This window comes from Crotalus tigris, unplaced genomic scaffold (genome assembly GCF_016545835.1).
Source record: "Crotalus tigris isolate CLP2741 ecotype Arizona unplaced genomic scaffold, ASM1654583v1 scf7180000017865.1625608, whole genome shotgun sequence".
NCBI lineage: Eukaryota > Metazoa > Chordata > Lepidosauria > Squamata > Viperidae > Crotalus > Crotalus tigris.
In genome coordinates this window covers 502790-524418 of record NW_024096686.1, presented here as the reverse complement: position 1 = coordinate 524418, position 21629 = coordinate 502790, and the positions used below count along the sequence as shown (strand labels likewise).

General features: G+C 39.4%; 1 protein-coding gene across 12 annotated transcripts in view; it reads left to right on the top strand.

Moving 5' to 3' along the window:
* TRIM25 (tripartite motif containing 25) overlaps positions 1-21165 on the top strand; it is a 30017-nt gene extending 8852 nt beyond the window's left edge. The window contains exons 3-10 of one of the 12 annotated variants that reach the window (XM_039343574.1): positions 1722-1955; positions 2436-2592; positions 4822-4869; positions 6555-6632; positions 9625-9657; positions 12669-12695; positions 14609-14716; positions 17438-21165. In XM_039343574.1, the coding sequence (XP_039199508.1) occupies positions 1722-1955; positions 2436-2592; positions 4822-4869; positions 6555-6632; positions 9625-9657; positions 12669-12695; positions 14609-14716; positions 17438-17973 (1221 nt within the window). In that variant the 3' untranslated portion in view covers positions 17974-21165. Of the gene's footprint in view, positions 1-1721; positions 1956-2435; positions 2593-4818; positions 4870-6554; positions 6633-9624; positions 9658-12668; positions 12696-14608; positions 14717-17437 lie in introns of all 12 variants that reach the window. The other 11 variants (XM_039343573.1, XM_039343576.1, XM_039343578.1 and 8 more) reach the window with 11 other exon arrangements.
* Positions 21166-21629: the final 464 nt, after the last annotated feature.

The following is a 21629-nucleotide window of genomic DNA, read 5'->3' as shown; positions in this document are numbered from 1 at the left end:
TTTCTCACCTGGTGAAGAATTAGTCTGCCCTTGCCTTTCCTTGGAATGTTTGTTTCAACTTTGCCATCTAGTCTGTTTCTGGTGACTTCACTTTCAAATGCTAACCCTATCCCAGGGGTAGGCAACCTTGGCTCTTTTATGACTTGTGGACTTCAACTCCCAGAATTCCTGAGACAGCCATGCTGAGGGGAAACGGAGAGGTTTCCAAGCTGAGCCATGCTGGCTCAGGAATTCTGGGAGTTGAAGTCCATGAGTCATAAAAGAGCCAAGGTTGCCTACCCCTGGCCTATTCTATTCCACTTAACTTTCTAGATCAGCCAGTTACAGTTATTTGCTAAGGAAGATTCAGTTCATCCTATATTGAATTCATCCTATCCAATAAACCAACTTCTTCCTTTTACAAGATCTAACAATCTTAATCTTTCATCCAGTCAAGTAATGTTGTAGAACTTGATTTCTTTTAATTTATTTTTTTGCCCCTTCTCATAAGATTCATCCAAGCTGTAACAAATCTCTTTTGTAAATCCAATATATGTGAATTATGCAGGTCGCTCTGTTGGCTTATTATTTGTAATCCTTTTCCGGTTTTTAAAAGCATTAACTGATTTATATGTCCAGTGAGACATCTTTTGCCATGTCAGTCTTGTAGTCTGTCATTTATAGATCCACTTTTAGTCAATTCTGTCTCATTTTTGTCAGAGAAAATGTCTTTCTCTTTTGCCATTTCTTCCAAAATAACTTTTGGACACAGTCTAGCGATAGAAGTAAATTTCTCCATTGTCGCTGTTGATATTAACTTCTGGTTCCATTTTTCAAAAATATTCTTCGGTATTTCCAGTGTTATAATATTTTGCTTCGTTCTGTATCTGCTAATCAGGTTGATGTATTCTGCTTTAATTAAAATCTTTAGTTCTCTCTGCTGTCTAATTTTTTAGATTATTTAAAACAAGTCCAAAGACTCCACAGGAAGGATTCTTTATAATTCCCATATCTTATTTCAAATCTATCTGGACCCTTAAGCTGTTTATAACTTTCTAATGTTAAAGTCTTAGTTAGCTTTTTGCTGTTCAATGCATTTTTTAAAAGTTTATTTTATTTATTTATTAGATTTTTATCCTGCTTTTCTTAATCTTCTAGTTAAAATTTGGTTTACTTAAGGACTGGAAACAGAATTGCTCATGTTTTCAGACTTGTCAATTCAAACATTTCTAATAGCTGAAAAGTAGTTAACAAGCAATTTCTGAATATGATTAGAAAAGGAAGTACTGTATGTGAACTTAGTGTCCTTTTAAAGATGCTAACTATAGTTTGAGCAAGATGGCTATTTCCTCATCTCCATGTGCTCAAAGCCTATAGAAGACTACTGTCTTGTGGTCTCCTCATGAGGAGTAACTGAAGCAATATTGGGCGATCTCCCATCTTCTCTTTGTTTGAAGAGGTTCAAAGAGCTGGTCTATTTTATTTTTATGTATTTATTATATATATATATATATATATATATATATATATATATATATACACCGCCCATCTCACTGTCAAGTGACTCTGGGCAGCTGTTCACCAACTGTTTATTCTTAGTTGTGGTTGTCAGCTCCATATTCAGTCCACCAGTTCTTCCTCCAAAGGTCTCCCAACTTCTCCATTTTTCAGCCTCTTAATAAGTAATGTTGCATTACTTCATTTCCAAATCATGTTTTATTTTGATGATATTTCCCCTACAGAATACCACTAGTCGGAAGCTGGATTTGCTGAAATCAGAATTCCTAGAAATAGTAGCCTTAATTCATGAAGAAGAAAAGGATTCTTGGAAGACAATCAAAGCAGAAGAAAAAAGAGTCCTCGATAAATTTGAATACGTCCATACAGTCCTGGGTAAGAAGAAGAATGAAATCCAGAGGGAGAGAGATGAAATTGAAATGACCTTGACAGAGATGGATGACATCACATTTTTAAAGGTAATGTTCCGTTGGGAGAAACTCTTCTAAACAGTGATTAAAGGACTCCCTAATTTCTCCAATTGGGGAGGCACTTTCTCCAGTGAAATCTTTCCTGAGCTGCTTGTCCTACAGATGTTGGACTCTCAAAATTCCCCTTTTGCTGATAATTCAAAGAGTTGCACAGAAAATTGCACAGAGAGGGGATGCTCATTTTAGTGTCTTTAAACTAAGAATACATAATGGTGGAGTCCTAGTTTAACCCACCCAACCTGATGCTCCCTGGGTGTTGTTAGTTTTCAACTCCTAGAATTAATAAACACTGACATTTGAGAGGGGTATGCCTTTCCCTGCCTGGGGTCTGTTTAAAAAAAGGAAAATGCAGGATGTATGTTTAGTCATTTAATAAATACTCCACTATATAATGTGTCGAGCACTGTGGAAGGAAGTAGAGCTCTTTGTTGGTTCAGATTATCACAATATCTTATTACTTTATTTCAGAGAGCAACAAAACTACGGGAGGTATCCTTCACTGATGTGTTTGTTCCCAGAATAGAGTTGGATCAAAACCTGCTAGGCACTGTTTATCAGAAAGCCTTTAACCTCAAAGAACTTACAAAACGATCTTTGGGTGTACCTCTGGAACAGAAAAAAAAAGGTGCTTTTATTTATTCATTTACTTACTGGTATACATAATATGCAAACCGTATGGGAATATACACATATACATACATATATACAGTGCTCTTTTTTGGGGGGGGGGGAAAGGTGTCGGAACTCACACATGTCAAACAATCCGCCTTGCCTACCCTACAAGGTTCCATCCAAAACAGGTGCCGGAACTCCGTTCTGGGTGTTCCATGACAAAAAAAGCCACACACACCAAAAAAAGCCACACACACACACACACACACACACACACACACACACACACAGACAGTTTGCATATTTTATTCCAGCTGTATTGCTAACCTATTGGAATGTTAAAAATTAACTGACTTTAGTTAATAAGATTTGTGAGATAGTACAGATAGTCCTCGACTTACAACGGTTCATTAGTGACCATTCAGCGTTACAATGGCATTGAAAAAAGTGACTTATGACCATTTTTCACACTTTCAACCATTGCAGCATCCCCATGGTCACGTGATCAAAATTCAGATGCTTGGCAACTGATTCATATTTATGACGGTTGCAGTGTCCTGGGACCATGTGATCACCTTTTGCGACCTTCTGACGAGCAAAGTCAATGGGGAAACCCAATTTCCTTAACCATGTTACATCTCAACAGCTGCAGTGATTCACTTAATGACTGTGGCAAGAAAGGTCGTAAAACGGGGCAAAACTCACTTAACAAATGTCTCACTTGGCCACAAAAAAATGTTGGGCTCAGTTGTAGTCAGAAGTTGAGGACCACCTATATTGCTAAACTATTGTTAATCATGGAGAACCATGTTTGCAAGTGGACAAGGTAGCTATGGTCTTTCTACAGCATTTAACTGTATAACATTACTTTGAATTAGCGCTAAATTCCTTTTTTGCCTTGGGATGAGAGCGTTTGGCTCCTATCTTTCAGTAAGGTCATGGTTCTTGGGTTCCCATATTTCACCTGAGGAGAAGACTGCGGTGGGTATACATACATAGTACAGAGTAGTTCTGAAAAACACATGCTCACTTCATACCAGCTTAAAGTGATCTATGAATGTGGTTCTGGAGCCCCCACATAACTTTAGACACTATGTAGAAATGTTAGTTTTGGCCATTGGAGTAAAAGGCTCCCAGGCTAGGCTACCAACCAGCCCAATAGTGCAGGGGTCCCCAACCCCAGGTCCATGGACCAGTACCGGGCCGCTGCGTGCCAGCAACTGGTCTGCACAAACAAGCAAAGCCCTATCTATGGGATGCAGGCAGCACACAAAACCACGCCCCCTCCGGTCCACAGAAAAACGTCTCTCCATGGAACCTGTCCCTGGTGTCCAAAACGTTGGGGACCTCTGCAATAGTGCAATCAAATCCTTCCCTGCCTCTGGGGTAGCAAAGAGTAGTAGCAGTAGAGTAAAATTTCTAGATGGACTGTTGTGCGCTGCCATGAATTTCAGGATAATGTTGCTAGTTTCTGGGCAAGATCCATTTAACTTATACATATTTTAAATCTTGCATTTTATATTTTAAATGTTATGTATGCCTTAAAATTGTGATGCTTCTGACATGAATAAACAAACTTCAGGATGAGATCTAAACTTAACTAAAGATAGTATAAATAAAGCTTAGTTCTGTTAAATTAGTGTTATTCTGAGAAAGGAAAGAAATGTCAGCTATCCCAAAGGTGCTTTTTCAAAAGGCAACTGGACTTTGTCATCCAAGAAGCTTCTTCAGTTCTGACTGAGGAAGCTTCTTAGATGAGAAGTGAAACGTGTTCAAGGAAAAACAAAGAAAGTCCAGTTGCCTTTTGAAAAAACACCTTTGGGACAACCATGACCTGGATGACTGAGAATCTCCATAGACAAATGTCAGCTATGGAAGATGCAGGTGGGTTGTAAATAGTCATGGGTGGAGTGCAGGCTATTGAAAGTGAGAGTTAAAAATTTGCTGCCAGAAGAATTTAGATGCTTCCTGAGATTGCATGGGGGATGTTGGAGGAAGAGGGAATTGACAGAAGTCATCATTCAGAGGGAGGGGAGCACTTTTTGGACTTTGTTTCCCCTGTGCATAAAAGGAACTTTTTTTGTCCCAGATAAGTCAGAAGAATCCCAAATGTTACCCGTAAATCTGTTTAAAGAATTGGAATAGGACAATTCCATGCTAAATGCAGAGAGGCTACCCTGCCACGATTTCTCTGATTTGCCTACTGTCTTATTTATGTCTCTTTGTCTTTTTCTTTCAGAAGGGCCCAAATCAGAAGCTCTTACACCACAACCAAAAGAATATAGATCTAGTAAGTGAGAAATCAGCACACACACGACTTCTACTTGTCAGACTGTTTTTACAGGAGCAAATACAGTTAGTCGTCAACTTACAATAGTTCATTTAGTGACCGTTCAAAGTTATAATGGTACTGAAAAAAATCATGACTCGTGACCGCTTTTCACGGTTACAGCCATACATCCCTATGATCATGTGATCAAAATTCGGATGCTTGCCAACTGATTCATACTTAAGACCGTTGATGTGTCCCAGAGTCATGTTGCTTCTTGTCCTGCCTTCAGGCGCTTTGGAGAATAGCTTGAGTCCCTCTTCTCTGTGGCAGCCCCTGAGATATTGGAACACTGCTATCATGTCCCCCCTCGTCCTTCTCTTCGTTAAACTAGACATATCCAATTCAAAGTTTTTTGTTATTTTTGACTTTTGTTGCAAGCCTTAGTTCATTTTGAGCCTTAGCATTCCTCATTTCATCTTTGCAGGCTTGGGCTATTTGCCTTAGTTATGTGCCCCTCTTTCCACTTTTTATACTTGTCCTTTTTGTCTTTCAGTTTATCAGAGAGTTCTTTATGCAGCCATGCTGGTTTCTTTTGAGAACTTTATTTTTCTTCTTCATTGGTATCGTGCTAGACTGGTCTTTCATAATTTCACTTTTCAAAATTTCCCAAGCTTCTTGAGTTGTTTTCCCCTTGAGGATTCTCATCTATGGAATCCTTCCCAAGCTCTCTCTAAGTTTGTTGAAATTAGCTCTCTTAAAGTCCAAGACTCTAGTTTGACTGTGTTCTATTGCTTGTGCTTGCATAATGTTGAATTTCAATATTGCTTGATCCCTCCCCCCCCCCCCGGTTCCTGTGGTTTCAACACCTTCTATCATTTCGTCTCTGTTAGTGAGAATTAAGTCATGCTGACTACATGAACACGGAAATGTCTTAGGACAACACTGGCTCCCTCGGCCAGGAAACAAATTAGTTCACTCTCTAGAGTCGGAGATGACTGGACAGGGAAACATTTACCTTTAAAGAGGTTATAGAGGTAAAAGATCCTTAAAAGATGAGAGATTCCTTGTCAGACACTTTCTGTAGATGTTCTACATGCTCCTAAGTTCAGCTTATGGTTACTCACTTGCACACGTACACTTGGTTGAGACCTTGTAAGCCCCCCTACCTTTCTACCTGTGTTTTCCAGACAGGAACTGCTAGGGCATACAAGACAAACCTAGTCAAGAGCAGAGAAATAGTAAGGAACATAAGGATCACTTTCAAATGAGTGAAATGCTGAGGAACGTCAAGTTCTTCTTGAATTCACAGAGAACCAATGAATTTAAAGTGCGGGGAGAATTTTTTTGGTTGCCATGTACATTTACTCACTCTTATACTCAAAGTCATCCACATCCTTCTCAACTAAGCTGCCACGAACTAAATAGAGGGGCAGACGCCACCAAGTTCATATTCAGGGATGATTAAAAGAATGGGTGGGCTCCAGGACCCCTTCTAACCCTTCAAATACCCTGGTTTGTTGACTCACAACTCCAGTAACTGCTGATGAGATTGATGGAATTACCTTGTGCTCAGCACCCAGCCTCCTTCCTTTGCTTCCGGCAACATTTTTCTTTTGTTCCTTGTTTCCTTGTTATCTACCTCCTCGGAGGGATCCTTTTGACAAGATTCCTGGCTTTTGTCGTCTTTGCTTATGTACCTTTAGGTAATGTCGGCATTTTTGCACTCCCATTGAAGATGCCCATGGTAGAAGAGGCATGCCCAGCAGCTGTAGGAAAAACTAGTGAGTATTTAGAGCAAGTCAGAGTGATGGGTATTCTTTGCACATGGTGGAGTTTTTGAAGTCAGAGCAGGCAGCAGGAGTCCCTGGAACAATTATCTTTCTTTCTGAAGGACAGCTTTGTCTTAAGGAAAGGAAGGGTGGAAGGAAGCTTCCCTCATTGTGCCATTAAATGTTGGAAGAGTTGGAAATTTATGGATCATTAAAACTATTGCATGAGATAAAACAACAGCTAATGATGAGCTATGAGCATTTTGTTTATAACAATCCCCTTTGATTCTTCCCTGCAACCTTATGAATCCGTCTAGACCAGGGCTAGGCAACCTTGGCTCTTTTATGACTGGTGGACTTGAACTCCCAGAATTCCTGAGCCAGCCACGCTGAGGGGAAAGGGAGAGGTTTCCAAGCTGAACCATGCTGGTTCAGGAATTCTGGGAGCTGAAGTCCACGAGCCAGAAAAGAGCCAAGGTTGCCTACCCCTGGCCTAGACTAAGAGCAACTCTCCCAAAGGCAGTCAAGCTGAATTAGGACTTTTGGGTCACTTCATTGTAACCTGACACACATGTTTTATCACACAAGTTATTTACCCTTTGTTTATGTATACATCAATTAATGTGGCCACTTACCTATCCAAAAAAATCAAATTGAGGCTTAGTGAAATTTCAGTATCCCCTAATCACATACAATTATACTAGCATCCTATCCTAATAGCAGGGGGGAAAGCCAGGACTTCAAGGGCTTCCAAAAAGCCAGTAGAGTCGGGGCTGATTGTCTCATAGGGGAGCCTGTTCTGTAGGGTGGGCATTGCAACAGAGAGAGCATGCTTCCTGGAGCCCAGTCATGCTACCAGATCTGGAGGAATGAACATAAATCACACTAGGTCAGGGGTAGGCAACCTCAGCTCTTTTATGACTCATGGACTTCAACTCCCAGAATTCCTGAGCCAGCATGGCTCAGCTTGGAAACCTCTCCCTTTCCCCTCAGCATGGCTGCCTCAGGAATTCTGGGAGTTGAAGTCCATGAGTCATAAAAGAGCCACAGTTGCCTACCCCTGCACTTGCCCGTGAACTGGGCCCGTGCCATGTAGGCCTTTAAGAGTAGCAACCAGCACTTTGAATTGTACCCAGAAGACTGCAGTGCAGCTCGCAACATAGTGGTATCATACGGGTGGACCATGTAAATATTTGGTGAGGTTCTCTAGCTGCTTACACTATAAAAGCACCTCTTCTAAGCATTATGGCATATACAGTAGGTGGTTCTCAACTTACCAACGGTTCATTTAGTGACCGTTCAAAGTTACAGTGGTACTGAAAAAATGTGACTTTTGACCGTTTTTCACTGTTATGACCTTTGCAGCATCCCCACGTTGCTGTGATCAAAACTCAGTTGCTCGGCAACCGGTTCACATTTATAACCGTGGCTGTGTCCCAAGGTCACAGGATCCCCTTTTGCGTCCTTCTGACAAGCAAAGTCAATGGGGAAACCCAGACTCACTTAATAACCGGGCTACTAACTTACCAGTTGCAGTGATTCACTTAACAGCTGTGGCAAGAAAGGTCGAGAAATGGGGCAAATCTCAATTTAAATGTCTCATTTAACAACAGAAATTTTGGGTGCAACTGTGGTCGTAAATCGAGGACTACCTGTAGTTAATTGAGAGTGTAAATGCGCACCTTGGACTGAGGTTGGATGGAATTGTTAAGCTCATCAGAGAAAGGGCGGTAAGCAGTCTAAAAGCCAAAAGTTTGAAGTTCTGTATGGATGTGAGGGAAAAAAGTAGTGAATGGCATTGATGAAAAGTACATTTAGCTATATCTCCTTCTTATTCTTATTCCATGTCTTAATTCATTTGGCTTACTATTTCTTATTTCTTTTTTGCAACTGGCATAATGCTGCCTACCTTGGGAAGAACAGTGTGGTGATTTTAACATTTCTGGCATGATGTGGTTTATACCTGAGTCCATATATTTGTTCGGCTTTCTTTTCAGCATTTTTTCAACACTAATATTTATACATACATTTCAGTATCGTTCCTTCACATCTTGCTGCATGCAGACCTCTCCTGCTTTAGTTTCATCCCTGATCTTTTTATCATATTTATTTTTAATTTCATTCACTCTGGTAGAGGCTCTTTTCCAGTCCTTTTCATCTATTTCCAAACACTTTCATCATCATGATTCAGCAAAGTGTTTTCCTCCCCTTCTTAATCTTATCTGTTCTTCTCTATTGCTGATTGTATTTTTGCAACTGTCCTTTGTTTCTCTATTCTTCTACATATTTTGCAGCTAATGTTTCCTAATACAGGGGTCCCCAACCTATAGTCCGCGGCCCACTGCTGGGCTGTGGTCTGCTGGCCAATGCAAGCACTTGTGTGCACGCACTCACTTTCATTCATGCTAGAGCGCACAGACCCATTTGCACATGCACACGAGGCTAGCAGTGGCGCTGGCTAGTGCCTGCGTGCATGCACAAATGTCCGCCAGCACCATGCGAATTGTGCGGCCCGTTTGCACATGCATGCAGGACTAGCAGAGATCGCGGCTAGTACCTGTGCAAACGGGCTGCTAGCACCATGTGTGTGTGCGTGGCCCCGTTCGTACTCGGCCTTGTCCGCACACGTGTGTGCGCGTGCACAAATTTCCCAGCTGCTTCCTTTCCCTCCGGGCCGCCAGCATAAAAAGTTAGGAGACCTCTGCCCTAATACACAATTTTTCTGACCTCATAGGGTTTTAAAACCTTTTTTTCCCTTAATATTTCCTGCTAACATCACTCTGCATTCTGTAATATATTTTAATTCATTTCATGTCAAATCTTTGCTCGTTCTATAGGGATCCAGAATTGGTGGGATGCAGGTAACAATTGTGTTGGCTCGCAAGTCTGAAGATTACAGTAGAAATCCTAGCTTGCATAGAAAACTAAAAATGTACTTGGAATAAAACTGGATTCTGCTTGCACTTGTGCCAAAACTGATGGCATTGTTCTTTTTTTTCCCAAGGGGACGGTGCATATGCCGCTGGTATAACTGACGGTAAACTAAATTGCTTTTTTTCCCAGAAAAGCTTTTTTTTTCCTTGTTGCATAATCTCTTAGACTGACTTTTGACTTGATTCTGGCTTCTCTACTTTTCCCAAAGTCTTAAGCTTATCATTGGATCCATGATTTCTTGTATGTATGCATTCCAAATATACGATTTGTTTATAGTTTTTGATCTTTTGGACTTCCGGTTTGTTACACAGCTGCCATGGATGGTAGGGAGACTTGCTCTCTCTCTCCCCCATTCAGTTTCGCATTGCTGGGGGGTCCTGAAAAGGGCCGAAAGTTGCCCCAAAGAGGCGACCAGCAAGGAGGGGCTTTCGCTGGATCCCGGGAGAGCAGCAACTCTTCTGTCAGACCAGACGATCCCTCCAAACTGGCGAACGAAAGGACCGGCCATAGAAATATGGCTCGTCCCTAGGCTGCAAACAGCCGAAGTCACACTACCATCTGGCAACTTCAAAGCAGCATGAACAGGACTGGGTGAGGTTTGCCTCTCTTACATCCTAACTATTTAATTACCTGCATAAGCTGCTAAAGTACTTTCCCCCCTGTGGTGAGGGAAGGAGGATTCTAGCCCTCCCTCCAGAAACAGCAGCTATCAACCACTTGGGAGTTTAAAACGTTAGAAAAATACTGAGATCTTAATTGGAATCCTATTTCCTAAAATTGGTGGATTATAAGATTTGCAACTTTCTGCTCTCTATATATTTCTTCATTGACTTTTATTCTAATTACTATTGAAGATTTGGGGGTTTTTCCCCTTAAAATAGAGTGGGAAAAAAAAACCCTAAAAAGATCCAACTAACTTTAAGACGTAACCTGCTATTCTCTAAAAGACTTGTTGACAGCTTTGAAAATAGACAAGATAAAAAAATAACCTTGAAACACCATCTGCAAAATTCAGCTCAGCTCCCTATTTGGTGGATTTTCTGACTGTCAGTTTCTTTCTCTTGAGTTTAATATATTGCAATGGAAAGAGAACAGGAAAGGATTTCTTCTACAGAGGAAGTACAGGAACAAATTCTTTGTATGTTAAAAGCGATGATCCAAACTCTACGTATGCAAGCTCTGCATATACAAACTCAAACTATGATTTCAATCAAAGAATTATCTATACAGAATTCTATAGAGAAAGTGAAACAACCAAATGTTATGACAGAAGACTTAGATACTCAACAAATACAGACAGTAGAAAACACAAAAAAGGAATTGATAATAAAGAACAAGGAAAGGGCGTTTCTTATAAACCAGAAGGAATTTGAAGATAAACAAGAAAAACAGATGAAAGAGAAGATAAATACTTTGGGACAACTGCATCGAACTGGAAAAATAAAGAGACTACCGGCTAAATCAACTCCTTAAGAAAACATCAACTGGACGTTCTTACCAACATCAAACAATAGCCACAACAATACAAGGAGATTTTTTTGATGATTTAAAGGCAAAAATACAAAAAATGACCTGGCAGAGGAAAAAGGCTAGAATAAGATTGAAAAAGATTGGGGTTCTGATCTATATATGAGATCTAAAATAGAATATATCTAAATAGATAGAATATGTATTCTGAACACAAGAAATTGTAACGATTTGAGATAAAGAAAATTTTGGTCATATAAAATCTAAAAATATGTTGAAATAAGAATATTGTCATTAGATGGGTTAGATAGAGGGTAGAAGTTATATATAAGGTGTGTATTTTAAATATTAGAATGTATGAGCAATTGGGATAAAGGAATTGTGTTTAATTAAAATTTGGAAAAATTAAATATTAAATGTAATCTGAACGTCTACAAATAATTAAGATTTGAATTTAAGATATTGTTATGAGTTGAGACAAAGGTTAATAAAACTTAAAAGTATAAGTACTAATAATTAAATTTGTATATGGGTTTGTGGTATAAATGTTGGTTTATTTTCAATTTTTTTTTCTCTTTCTGGAAAGGAAGAAAGGAAGAAAGTGAAAGGAAGAAAAGAAAAAAAATTATTAGCTCCAAATGTGAGATAGGAGACTTAGAAATTGGGATCACTTAAAATCTGGAAATGATAAAGATTAAACATTAAACTTAAATATCAGTGGCAAATTAAAGTTAAGAAAAACTTACTAGGTTATTGTCTAAAACAGTGGTTCTCAACTTGTGGGTTGGGACCCCATTTGGGGTCAAATGACCATTTCACGGGGGTCGCCAAACGCAATCCGCCATTTTGTTTTCCTTTTCCTTAGCTGTGCTACTCCCTTTTATTCTATTGGCTTTTGAAAGCCAAAAGAATAGACTCTCTTGAATAGAGTCTAATTCTATTGGCTTTCAAAAGCCAATAGGAATTGTCCAGGCTGTCTCTGCCCTGTTGAGCCCGCCAAAAGTCCCATTCTGCAAACGGTGCTGCACCAGTTGAGTAGTCCTCGACTTATGACCAGTTGAATAGTCCTCGACTTACGACCGGTTGGGGGGTCGCGGCATTAAAAAGGTTGAGAACCACTGGTCGAAAAGGTGGAATGTCAAATTAATTAAGATGTATAGACTGAAGATTATTGATGAATATTAGAAAGGTATTTTTTGTTTGATTAATAGAATAAAAACTATATTGGTTTGAACATGACAGTAGATATCATGGGGGAAAGAGAGGGAATTAGTTTGTTGTAATAATTTGAGACTTGTACTGATGATATTCAAATGTAACAGAATTACTGTGCTCAGCCGCCACGCTACTTTTCAAATATGTAAATGTAATATTGTAAAATTAATAAAAAACTTGAAACTGATAGTTTTTGATCTTTTTTGTTTCAATAATCATAGTGAAATTTAAGTAAATTTACTGGTGTGGTGACGATAATTTCCACATCGCTAAAATAAATCATTGGGATAATCAAGTCAAATTGGTAACGCTTCTTAAAACTTCTATAAATCCTAATGAGAGCTAGCCACAGGATCTGTTGCTTGTCCATTCTGAGAGAGTTGTTCATCTTGTTCCCAAATAACTAAGTAGGACATATCTTTTTCTTTTCGGAGCAGAGAAATCGCCTTGGCAAACGCGGTAAGTACAGTCTTTTAACCAATTGTGTGACTTTCCACTTGCCAATGAACTTCACCAATTAAAATTTGAGGAATAGCTGCCTCTGCTGAAATTCCAGGAAGTTCAACAGGGCATTTGTTGACGTGGAGTAGAAGTAATTGTGCTGTGGTCTGGCCATGAGAAATTGTGTGTGTGGCTTTAACCCCCTATGCTGACACTTTTTCTTAGCACAATTAGATACCTTTGTTTGCTACCTCTGCACTTTCAGTTGTGTCTACCAATTTAATGTACTCCGTACATTTTGAGTGGCAAGTTTTACTCTTGAGGTATTTGGGTCCTCGGCTTTCAGAAATGTTGTGCATCCCAAAACAGCATTCTAAATGTACAAGGGAGTAATGGTTATGTAGTCCTTCTTAAAATCACAAATATTCATTAGTGGCCTTGGCGTAAATCTCTCACCACCTGTTCTTTACAGATGTTAAGTTATTGGTTGGTTGAAACGATCTCCCAGTTTCTTGAGAAAATGCTATATTTTTGTAGTTGCTTTTCCCTCAATCTTTTTCATTCCACAGGGCAAGAGATATAGCAATAGCACTTAGACTTATACACAGTCCTCTCTAAGCGGTTTACAGAGTCAGCATATTGCCCCGGATAATCTGGGTCTTCATTTTACCAACCTCGGAAGGATGGAAGGCTGAGTTAATCTTGAGCCGGTCAGGATTGAACTGCTGGCTGGGGGCAGAGTCAGCCTACAATACTGTATTTTTAACCACTGCGCCACCACAGTGCCTAATGAGCACTAGTGAGATTAATACTGAAATAGAATAGTAAATAATGCTAAATGGCTACTGCCAGGTTCCAGGGAGAATGTTAGAGCCAAGGAAACTAAGTTCACGGACTTAGTTGGATTGAGATTAGATGGAATTGTTGAGATCATCAGAAAAAGAGTGGTAAGAAGGCTTTTAAAAAGCATTCTTGTTGGAAAAACAGATTAGTGGTGTTGTCATGAGCGATGGGCAAAAGTGACTCACTTTGGGCCATTGTGTATGTTTACTACTTTTTAGTAGGAAATTTTCATGCACTATAGTTCTGGCTTGTAATAATGATTGTTGCAGCCCTGCCTCTGTTTTCCTTTAAACAGGATTCTTCTAGGCTCTAGAAATCCATAATTTAGAGCTAAGAGCTTTAGAAAGCTAGAATCTTGTACATCTCACAATGCTAATGCTGTTCTCTACTGCCAGCTCTTGGAAATCTTGGATTGTCTGATGGTGAATGTAAAATCTCCTCCCACAATTTTGTGGCCGTGGAGGCATGCAGAGCAAATGGAAGCAGAAGGGAGAAGAATTCCACTCCTGAAATGCTATGGACTACCAGATCTGAAAGGAGCTGGAGATTCTTACTTGAGTGTAGATTATATTCAGTAGCTGGTTCAGAATACCAATAGAAAAGAATATGTGTAGTTTAGGATTAAACTGTGAGGTCCTTGCTGCTTGAATTGGAAACTATTCCACCAATTGACATGGCAGTGGGTGACAGGTTGTTCTGAACCATATGGCCCTTGGTGATCTTTGAGCGTGGTTGTTTTTTATTCTCTTAGTACACATACAATAACTATGTCTGCTTCTGATTTGCTGAGGGTTCTACCCATCAGATTAAATCTCATGTAATCAAAATCAAATGTCAACCACATATGGAATGACGAACTAAAACTACATGTCAACAGCTAGTACAAATTTTTGCCTGTCTTGTAGAGATGTATAAAACTTGGCAGTCTTTTCATTTTGCTGTAATATATATATATATATATATAGATAGATAGATAGATAGAGAGAGAGAGAGAGAGAGAGAGAGAGAGAGAGAGAGAGAGAGATAGAAAAAAAAACTTTTAATGAGTTTGTAAAGGTGTGACTTTTTATCTTGTTTGCCAACTATAGCACAAAGTCCCAGAAGGAGAGGTCAAAGCTCCAACAGAGCTGAGACAAAGAGTGAAACAACAACTCTTGATACTTTTTTAACAAAATCAAGAGAGGAGCTTCTGGAATGTAAGTAATAGTATGGTATAAATTTTGGAAATGAGGCAATATTAATAATTAAAAATCATGGGATATTAATCATTATGATTAACATTCATTCTGAGAAAACATTACTAAAACAAAACCATCCAGCATAAAATAGAGCATATAAAATGATCGACATCTAGCTTCAATTAAGGTTAAAAGTCAGGTGGAAGGTTAAGGCTTTCACTTTTTAAAGTCTGATCAACTCAAAAAGTACCCCCCCCCCCAAATTAGCATGCCGTTATAATCTCACCAGTCATGTTTCTGTAGAAAACATGTTTCTGATTTCTGGCCTATTTCTTTAAATAAAACAGTAAGGCTACAGTATGTTGAAAAAGAATAAAAATAATAATTTGCAGAAGAAATAGTAATAAGTCCTTTCTTCTAATATTTATAAGGGTTCGTTGAATGTCAGCTTATGTTGATGGCATTGACCTGAGAGATCGCTGCTGATTGGACTTCTAAAATGTCATTGCTTTGGGATTACAAGTAGTCCTTGACTTACAACATTTCATTTAGTAACCATTCAAAGTTACAATGACACTAAAAAAAGTGACTTATGACTGTTTTATCATGCTTATGACGGCTGTGGTCACATGATCAAATTCTGATGCTTGGCAACTGACTCCTATTTATGACGGTTGCAGCGTCCTGGGGTCACTTGATCACCTTTTGCAACCTTCTGACAAGCAAAGTCAATGGGGAAGCCAGACTCACTTAGCAACCATGTTGCTAACTTAACAGCTGCAGTGATTTACTTAACAACCATGGTAAAAAAAAAATCGTAAAATGGGGCAAAAATTCACTTAACAGCTTTTCACTTAGCAACCAACATTTTGGGCTCAGTTGTGGTCACGAGTCAAGGACTGCTACCTTTATTATGACTGTGGTTTTAGTGGATAGCTCCTCTTATTATGTATCCATAAACTTATTAAGGTGTCAGAAATACACAGTAGAACGAAATGTTCTCGAGATCATTTCTTTTTATCTTGTTGATAAGGAGCTAGAAATGAAGAGGAAAATGTTTCTGATGTCACTTAAGTTATTTAGGATGAATAACTAAAGCGATTGCAAAAGAGTCCAAAAGAATTTTACTATAATTTAGTGCAGTGTTTCTCAACCTTGACAATTTTAAGGCATGTGGACTTCAACTCCCAGAATTCCACAGCCAGCATTGCTGGCTGTGGAATTCTGGGAGTTGAAGTCCACATGCCTTAAAATTGTCAAGGTTGAGAAACACTGATTTAGTGGCAGTACTACATGGAGGAAGATTATTTATTTATTTATTTTATGTGCCTTATTATAGTTAAGGGATGTTTCCCTTCTTGTCATACTACTGTACCTGGAAGGCTGCTTCATATCCTGGCAACTGTACTGCAGTGGATTTTGTAAAACAGAAAAAAAGTGGTATAAACAGAGCAACTGAACGATAACAGAATCTGTGCCAGTGGTTCTCAACCTGTGGGTCGGGACCCCATTTGGGGTCGAACGACCATTTCACGGGGGTCGCCAAACAAGGCTGTCCGCCATTTTTTCCCCCTTTTCCTTGGCCATGCCCCTGGCACCCGGTGATGTATAAGTGGTTGGGGGTCACCACAGCATGGGGAACTGTATTATGGGGTCGCGGCATTAGAAAGGTTGAGAACCACTGATCTATGCAGTTTCTTTGGTGCCTTTTTGTTTGATTTCTTAGAGACATGGTGAAAGCGTATATAGTGTGGAGGAAAAAGGTATATTTACCCCCTCCCCCCCCCCTTGCAAAATGTAGAATTCTGGACTCCTTTGGGATAAAATAAAGGTGAGCATTTTTTCATAGAGTAGGCAAATTATATATGTGGCTAATACTCATCCTGACTATATGTGGACCAGGAGGGAACCTATTGGCACTTCTGTATCTTGAGGGCTTCTTGTAGGTATTTGATTAACCTCTTGGAGGAATTCTGTAGTAATTGGCATAGACTTTGGATTCTTCTCTATGCGATCATTGAGAAATGAGGCTCTGTTTGAAGCTGTGTAGATGGGAATATGACTGAAGCTCAGTGAAAGTAGAAAAGTGGGGATGATGATCCTTTTTGAGCCTTTAAGAACATTTGAGAATGTCCTATTCCAACACGGTTTGAAATGTCTTTTTTTAGGATGGTGGCCCTTTTGTCTCAGTTGCACCTCTTTTCTAGTTGGCTTTGAGGTTAGGGGAGGAGATACCTTTTAGAATAGTGGTTCTCAACCTTTTTAATGCTGCGACCCCCAACCGGTTGTAAGTTGAGGACTACTCAACCAGTCATAAGTTGAGGATTACTCAACTGGTGCAGCACCGTTTGCAGAATGGGACTTTTGGCGGGCTCAGCAGGGCAGAGACAGCCTGGACAATTCCTATTGGCTTTTGAAAGCCAAGAGAATTAGACTCTATTCAAGGGAGTCTATTCTATTGGCTTTCAAAAGCCAATAGAATAAAAGGGAGTAGCACAGCTAAGGAAAAGGGGGGAAAAAATGGTGGACTGCGTTGTTTGGCGACCCCCGTGAAATGGTCGTTCGACCCCAAATGGGGTCCCGACCCACAGGTTGAGAACCACTGTTTTAGAAAAAGGGAGCCTACTGCTTATTAGGAGACAACAAAACCGCAGAGCTAGCCTTTTCTTTCTTGCTGCCTTCTCTTTTTCAGGTTTCTTGCTGTTTTCTGATTTCTCTTCCGATTGTATTTATTCCTAGTTGCTACACAGTTTACTCTGGATCTCCACACTGCTCATAAGAATATCATCTTATTGGAGAAAAACACCAAGATGTCTGTCACGGAAACAGTGCAGGATTACGAACTGCACCCTCGGCGCTTTTTAAACTACTTCCAAGTGCTTTCCTTCCAGTGTTTCAAGAAGGGAATCCATTACTGGGAAGTTGATTTGGAGAACAACAACTTCTGTGCTGTCGGCATCTGCTATGGGAGCATCCCCAGACGGGGGCCGAAAAGCCGCCTAGGACGCAATAATAGCTCCTGGTGCATCGAAAAGGTCAACAATAAGATCTCAGCTTGGCACAATGAAAAAGACACATCTCTGCCGAGCAACAAAGCAACGAAGATTGGCGTCCTTCTAAATTATGATGGGGGTTTTGTCATTTTCTTTGGTGTCATTGAGAAAAAAGTCATCGTGCTCTATAAATTCAAAGTAGAATTCACAGAAGCTGTCTATTCTGCATTCTGGGTGTTTTCTAATGGAACCACCATTTCACTCTGCCAGCTGAAGTCGTAATAGGCTGTGCACAGAATGGCCTTCTCCCAAAGACCTGCTATGATGTTGCCTTTCTACAGGCTTTCCTGTGGAATGAAGTCTTGAATGAATGTTTTGATTTTAAGCTCTGTGTTTGCTTTTGGGGAAATTCTGGGGTTATTCGATCAATATTTTAGTCCACTAACAGAGGTCCTTGGCAAACCCATTGGGGAAACTTGCCTAGAGGGTTCTTAGTGGATTGCACCCATCAGGTTTATTGTTTGCCTCATAACTCTGCGGTCTAATGGGAAGGTACTTCCTTCATTTTGTCTCATGCTCTACTATAAAATAAGAAATGCAGAAAATAAAACCCCTGGATTTTCAGTGACCTAGTTGTTAACTTCTGCACAGGCTTCACTGTTCACAGCTTTCATCCGCTTCTTTTTGTGGTGGGCACTCCTTGTTTCTCACGGGGTGAATATTTCAGGGGTGTTCTCTTAACTTGCCTAGAATTTGCTGCCACATTTGGCTGTATGAACGGCAAGCTCTTAAGGGTCTTATTTTTCAGATGTCTGAAAACAAGGCTGTGCTGGGAGACAATCTTTTTCATCCCTTTATCAAGCGCCATGGAAAGAAGGGAAAGTGGTACTTTGGTAGTGCTGCTTGGAGGAAAAGTGAAAATAAAAAGGCAGCATTTTCATTTCTGGAGCTCCTTTTGAGGTCATGTTTCATGGATTTCTTTCCCTTCCTCCCTACTTTTCAGATGCTCTGAAGATGTAGGAAAGGCCATTTTGTGCCATCTGATAAATCCTTTGCTCAGCTTAGGTCCTCAGAATTATATGTACTTAAGCTAGAGCTGTTTCTCAGTGGGTGTGCAATAGCTTTAGACTGTGTTCTGCATGCAAGTTAGGCCGTGAATATCCTTGGCCATGGTTACCAAAAAGAAGTGGTTTAAAAGAATCAGCTGCTTAACCAACCAACTCACATTGAACATTGTTCTTTGATTATGCTTGACTAAGAGAATGAGGTTCCTGTTCCTGTTCTTTGAAGGGCTACGTACCTTCACAATGATGTTCTAGATTCTAGATATATTTAGAAGATTAGGTATAACGTCTGCACCTAGTCTTACAGGCTTTGTTCTGCTTGTCAGTTTGAGGTAATTAGATTACTCTAATTTCCTGCATGCTGTTCTCTGAGCATAGCCTTTGATCGCATTTGGCTGTGGAACCAAGTGTTGAAGATCATTTAAAAGACTTCCATTAAGTGTGAAAACCCATTCAGGGTGCCATTAATTTCTGTCTGCAAGCTTCCCAGCCAGCATTTCAACTTCAGTATATCTTCTGCTTTCTTTTTAAAAAATGAACAGTAGACTGGGAAGATCCAGAGAAATTGGAAGCGAATGGTTTAGGAAACCCAGTTGAGACTTCTGATAGTTTTCATCCTGGGGCAGGAGAGGCACCTAATGGCACATGGTTGTGAGAATCGCACATCTAAGCCATTGAATACCTTGCTATGCTTCCTCATTCATTAGAGGTATTCTAATTGGCATTAGAAGAATCCATAACCCAAATGTAATGGCTTATGGAGCTGTCAGCTTTCAGAAATACCTCTGCTAAGAAGTGGAAGGAAGTATCCATATGATAGAAGTAAATAAATAAATTACAGTTTTTGCCAAATCTAGATTTCTGCAAATCTAGAACATAATTTGAGATAAAAGGGCAGTCTGACTGTAGCATTCTGGTTCAGTTGTAGGGTTAGGAACAAGTAAAGGACCCAGTCTCAGGATACCACAGGCGAACTTGCTTACTAAGTGTATCTTTTATGCGACAATATTATTTGACTTTGAGAAATGTTTAAGAGTCAAATAACAGGCATTAGGTACGAGATGCTCTGGAAGTTACTGAAGTGGAATGGACCACTAGAAGAAATAAAATGAGCATTATCCATTCCTTAAGGGGAAAAGGCTAATTAGTTTACTGCAAGGTATGAAGTAAAAATAGGAACAGAAAAGTTCCACAAAGGAAAGACAACCATCCATCTATATTGAGATCATGGCTGCATGAAGATGAGAAAAATTGGCATGAGACCCTGTGGTTTCTTCTGCAATGTAACACGTATTTTGAAGTGGAGGGGTACTAGGAATGTCCCTCTATTATGAGGCTTGCATAGTTGCATGTTTCTCTTCGGCTTTTGCTTTATTCTTGAGAGCATATGCTCCCATAGGAAGCATTCTTTCAACAAATCATCACTTAGATTTAGACATGTATCTGTAATTTTTTTTAAAACTCACAAATCCTAAGGCAGTGTGTATCCAGCCTCTTGTTATCCAAATACCATGTGGCTAGCATTCACTGTGGTGTCTTTGCTGGTATCTAAATGCCTTTAGGTCGTGGTTACACTAGGTGACTAATTAATATTGAAGGCTTAATGATTATATTGGAACCACCTAATGTTCTTGAATTATCTCTGGGACTCTTTTAAGAATTTCTTTACATAGTTTATTTAGTAATTAAATATTTTAAAATGTTTATCCAGGCACAATATTGTTCTTTGGCTAAAAGTTGTTTCTTAGCCTTTGTTTCTTATATTACAAACCAGGTTTCTTTCAGATCAGCCCCAAATAATGTTTTATCTTATGGCAAGTCAGCTATTGGTATAATGTCAGTGGGTAGGATCGAAGCATATTATTTTCCCCTGGTTTTAACAAAAGACAACCAAATCTCATGCTTTCGCTTTGAACTTTTGTGTTGTTGGTTCTGTATCTCCAATGGTCATATTTGTATTATTAACACTTGTTATGATCTAGCCTGTGGCTTAATATTTTTTTGCTCAGCTTTTCAAAGATGCAGGAGATGCATCACAAGCAATTTTGGCATTAATAACACTTTGGAGAAATGGTTTCTTTGGGACCTCGGCAGAAAGGTTGTTCAGCATGCTATATTATGCTGTGTTATGTTGACAGTAACATATATAGATTTGTGAGCCAGTTTGTGTTTTTATTTTGAATTGTAAGGGAAAAAAACACATTTGTGGTTTACGTTAACAAACAGTGACCTCAAAATCTCAGATAGTTGAAACTGTTAACGATTTCTGCTGAAGTCTTTACCTTGCTTAATTAAGAATCAGACTATTGTCTCCGAAACTATAAAAAGGTAATGTGATGAACCTCATTGCCTGGTCTTTCAATAAATCAATGCTTGTTAAATTAAAATTAATAAAGTTTATCGTGGCTAATCATGGAGTGGTGTTTGTGCTAAACTCAAGCCTGTTGCTTCTGCATAGAAAGGTTGCCACGAATGAAACAGACATTTGAAAATATATTTATGTAGTTGAAAGGAATTGAATCCAGTAAAGTGCACATGAAAATAAACATGTTGCAGTAATATAGGAGCTAAAGCTTTAATTCCAAGCAAATGTACTTGAGAGGAAGCTCTCCCAATAATGTCCCACAATTAAACCTTGGTAGGATTCAAATATATCACAGAAGCGGAAACACTGCTTGGAAGCAAAAATCTCCAGCCAAATTTCACTGAATTGTTTAAAGATGTTTAAACCCTTCAAAAAGAGATCCTCAATCTTTGCTGCCTATTTGGGAACCATCTTTATCTTTCACAATCATCTAGCACAGTGGTTCTCAACCTTTCTAATGCCGTGACCCCATAATACAGTTCCCCATGTTGTGGTGACCCCCAACCACT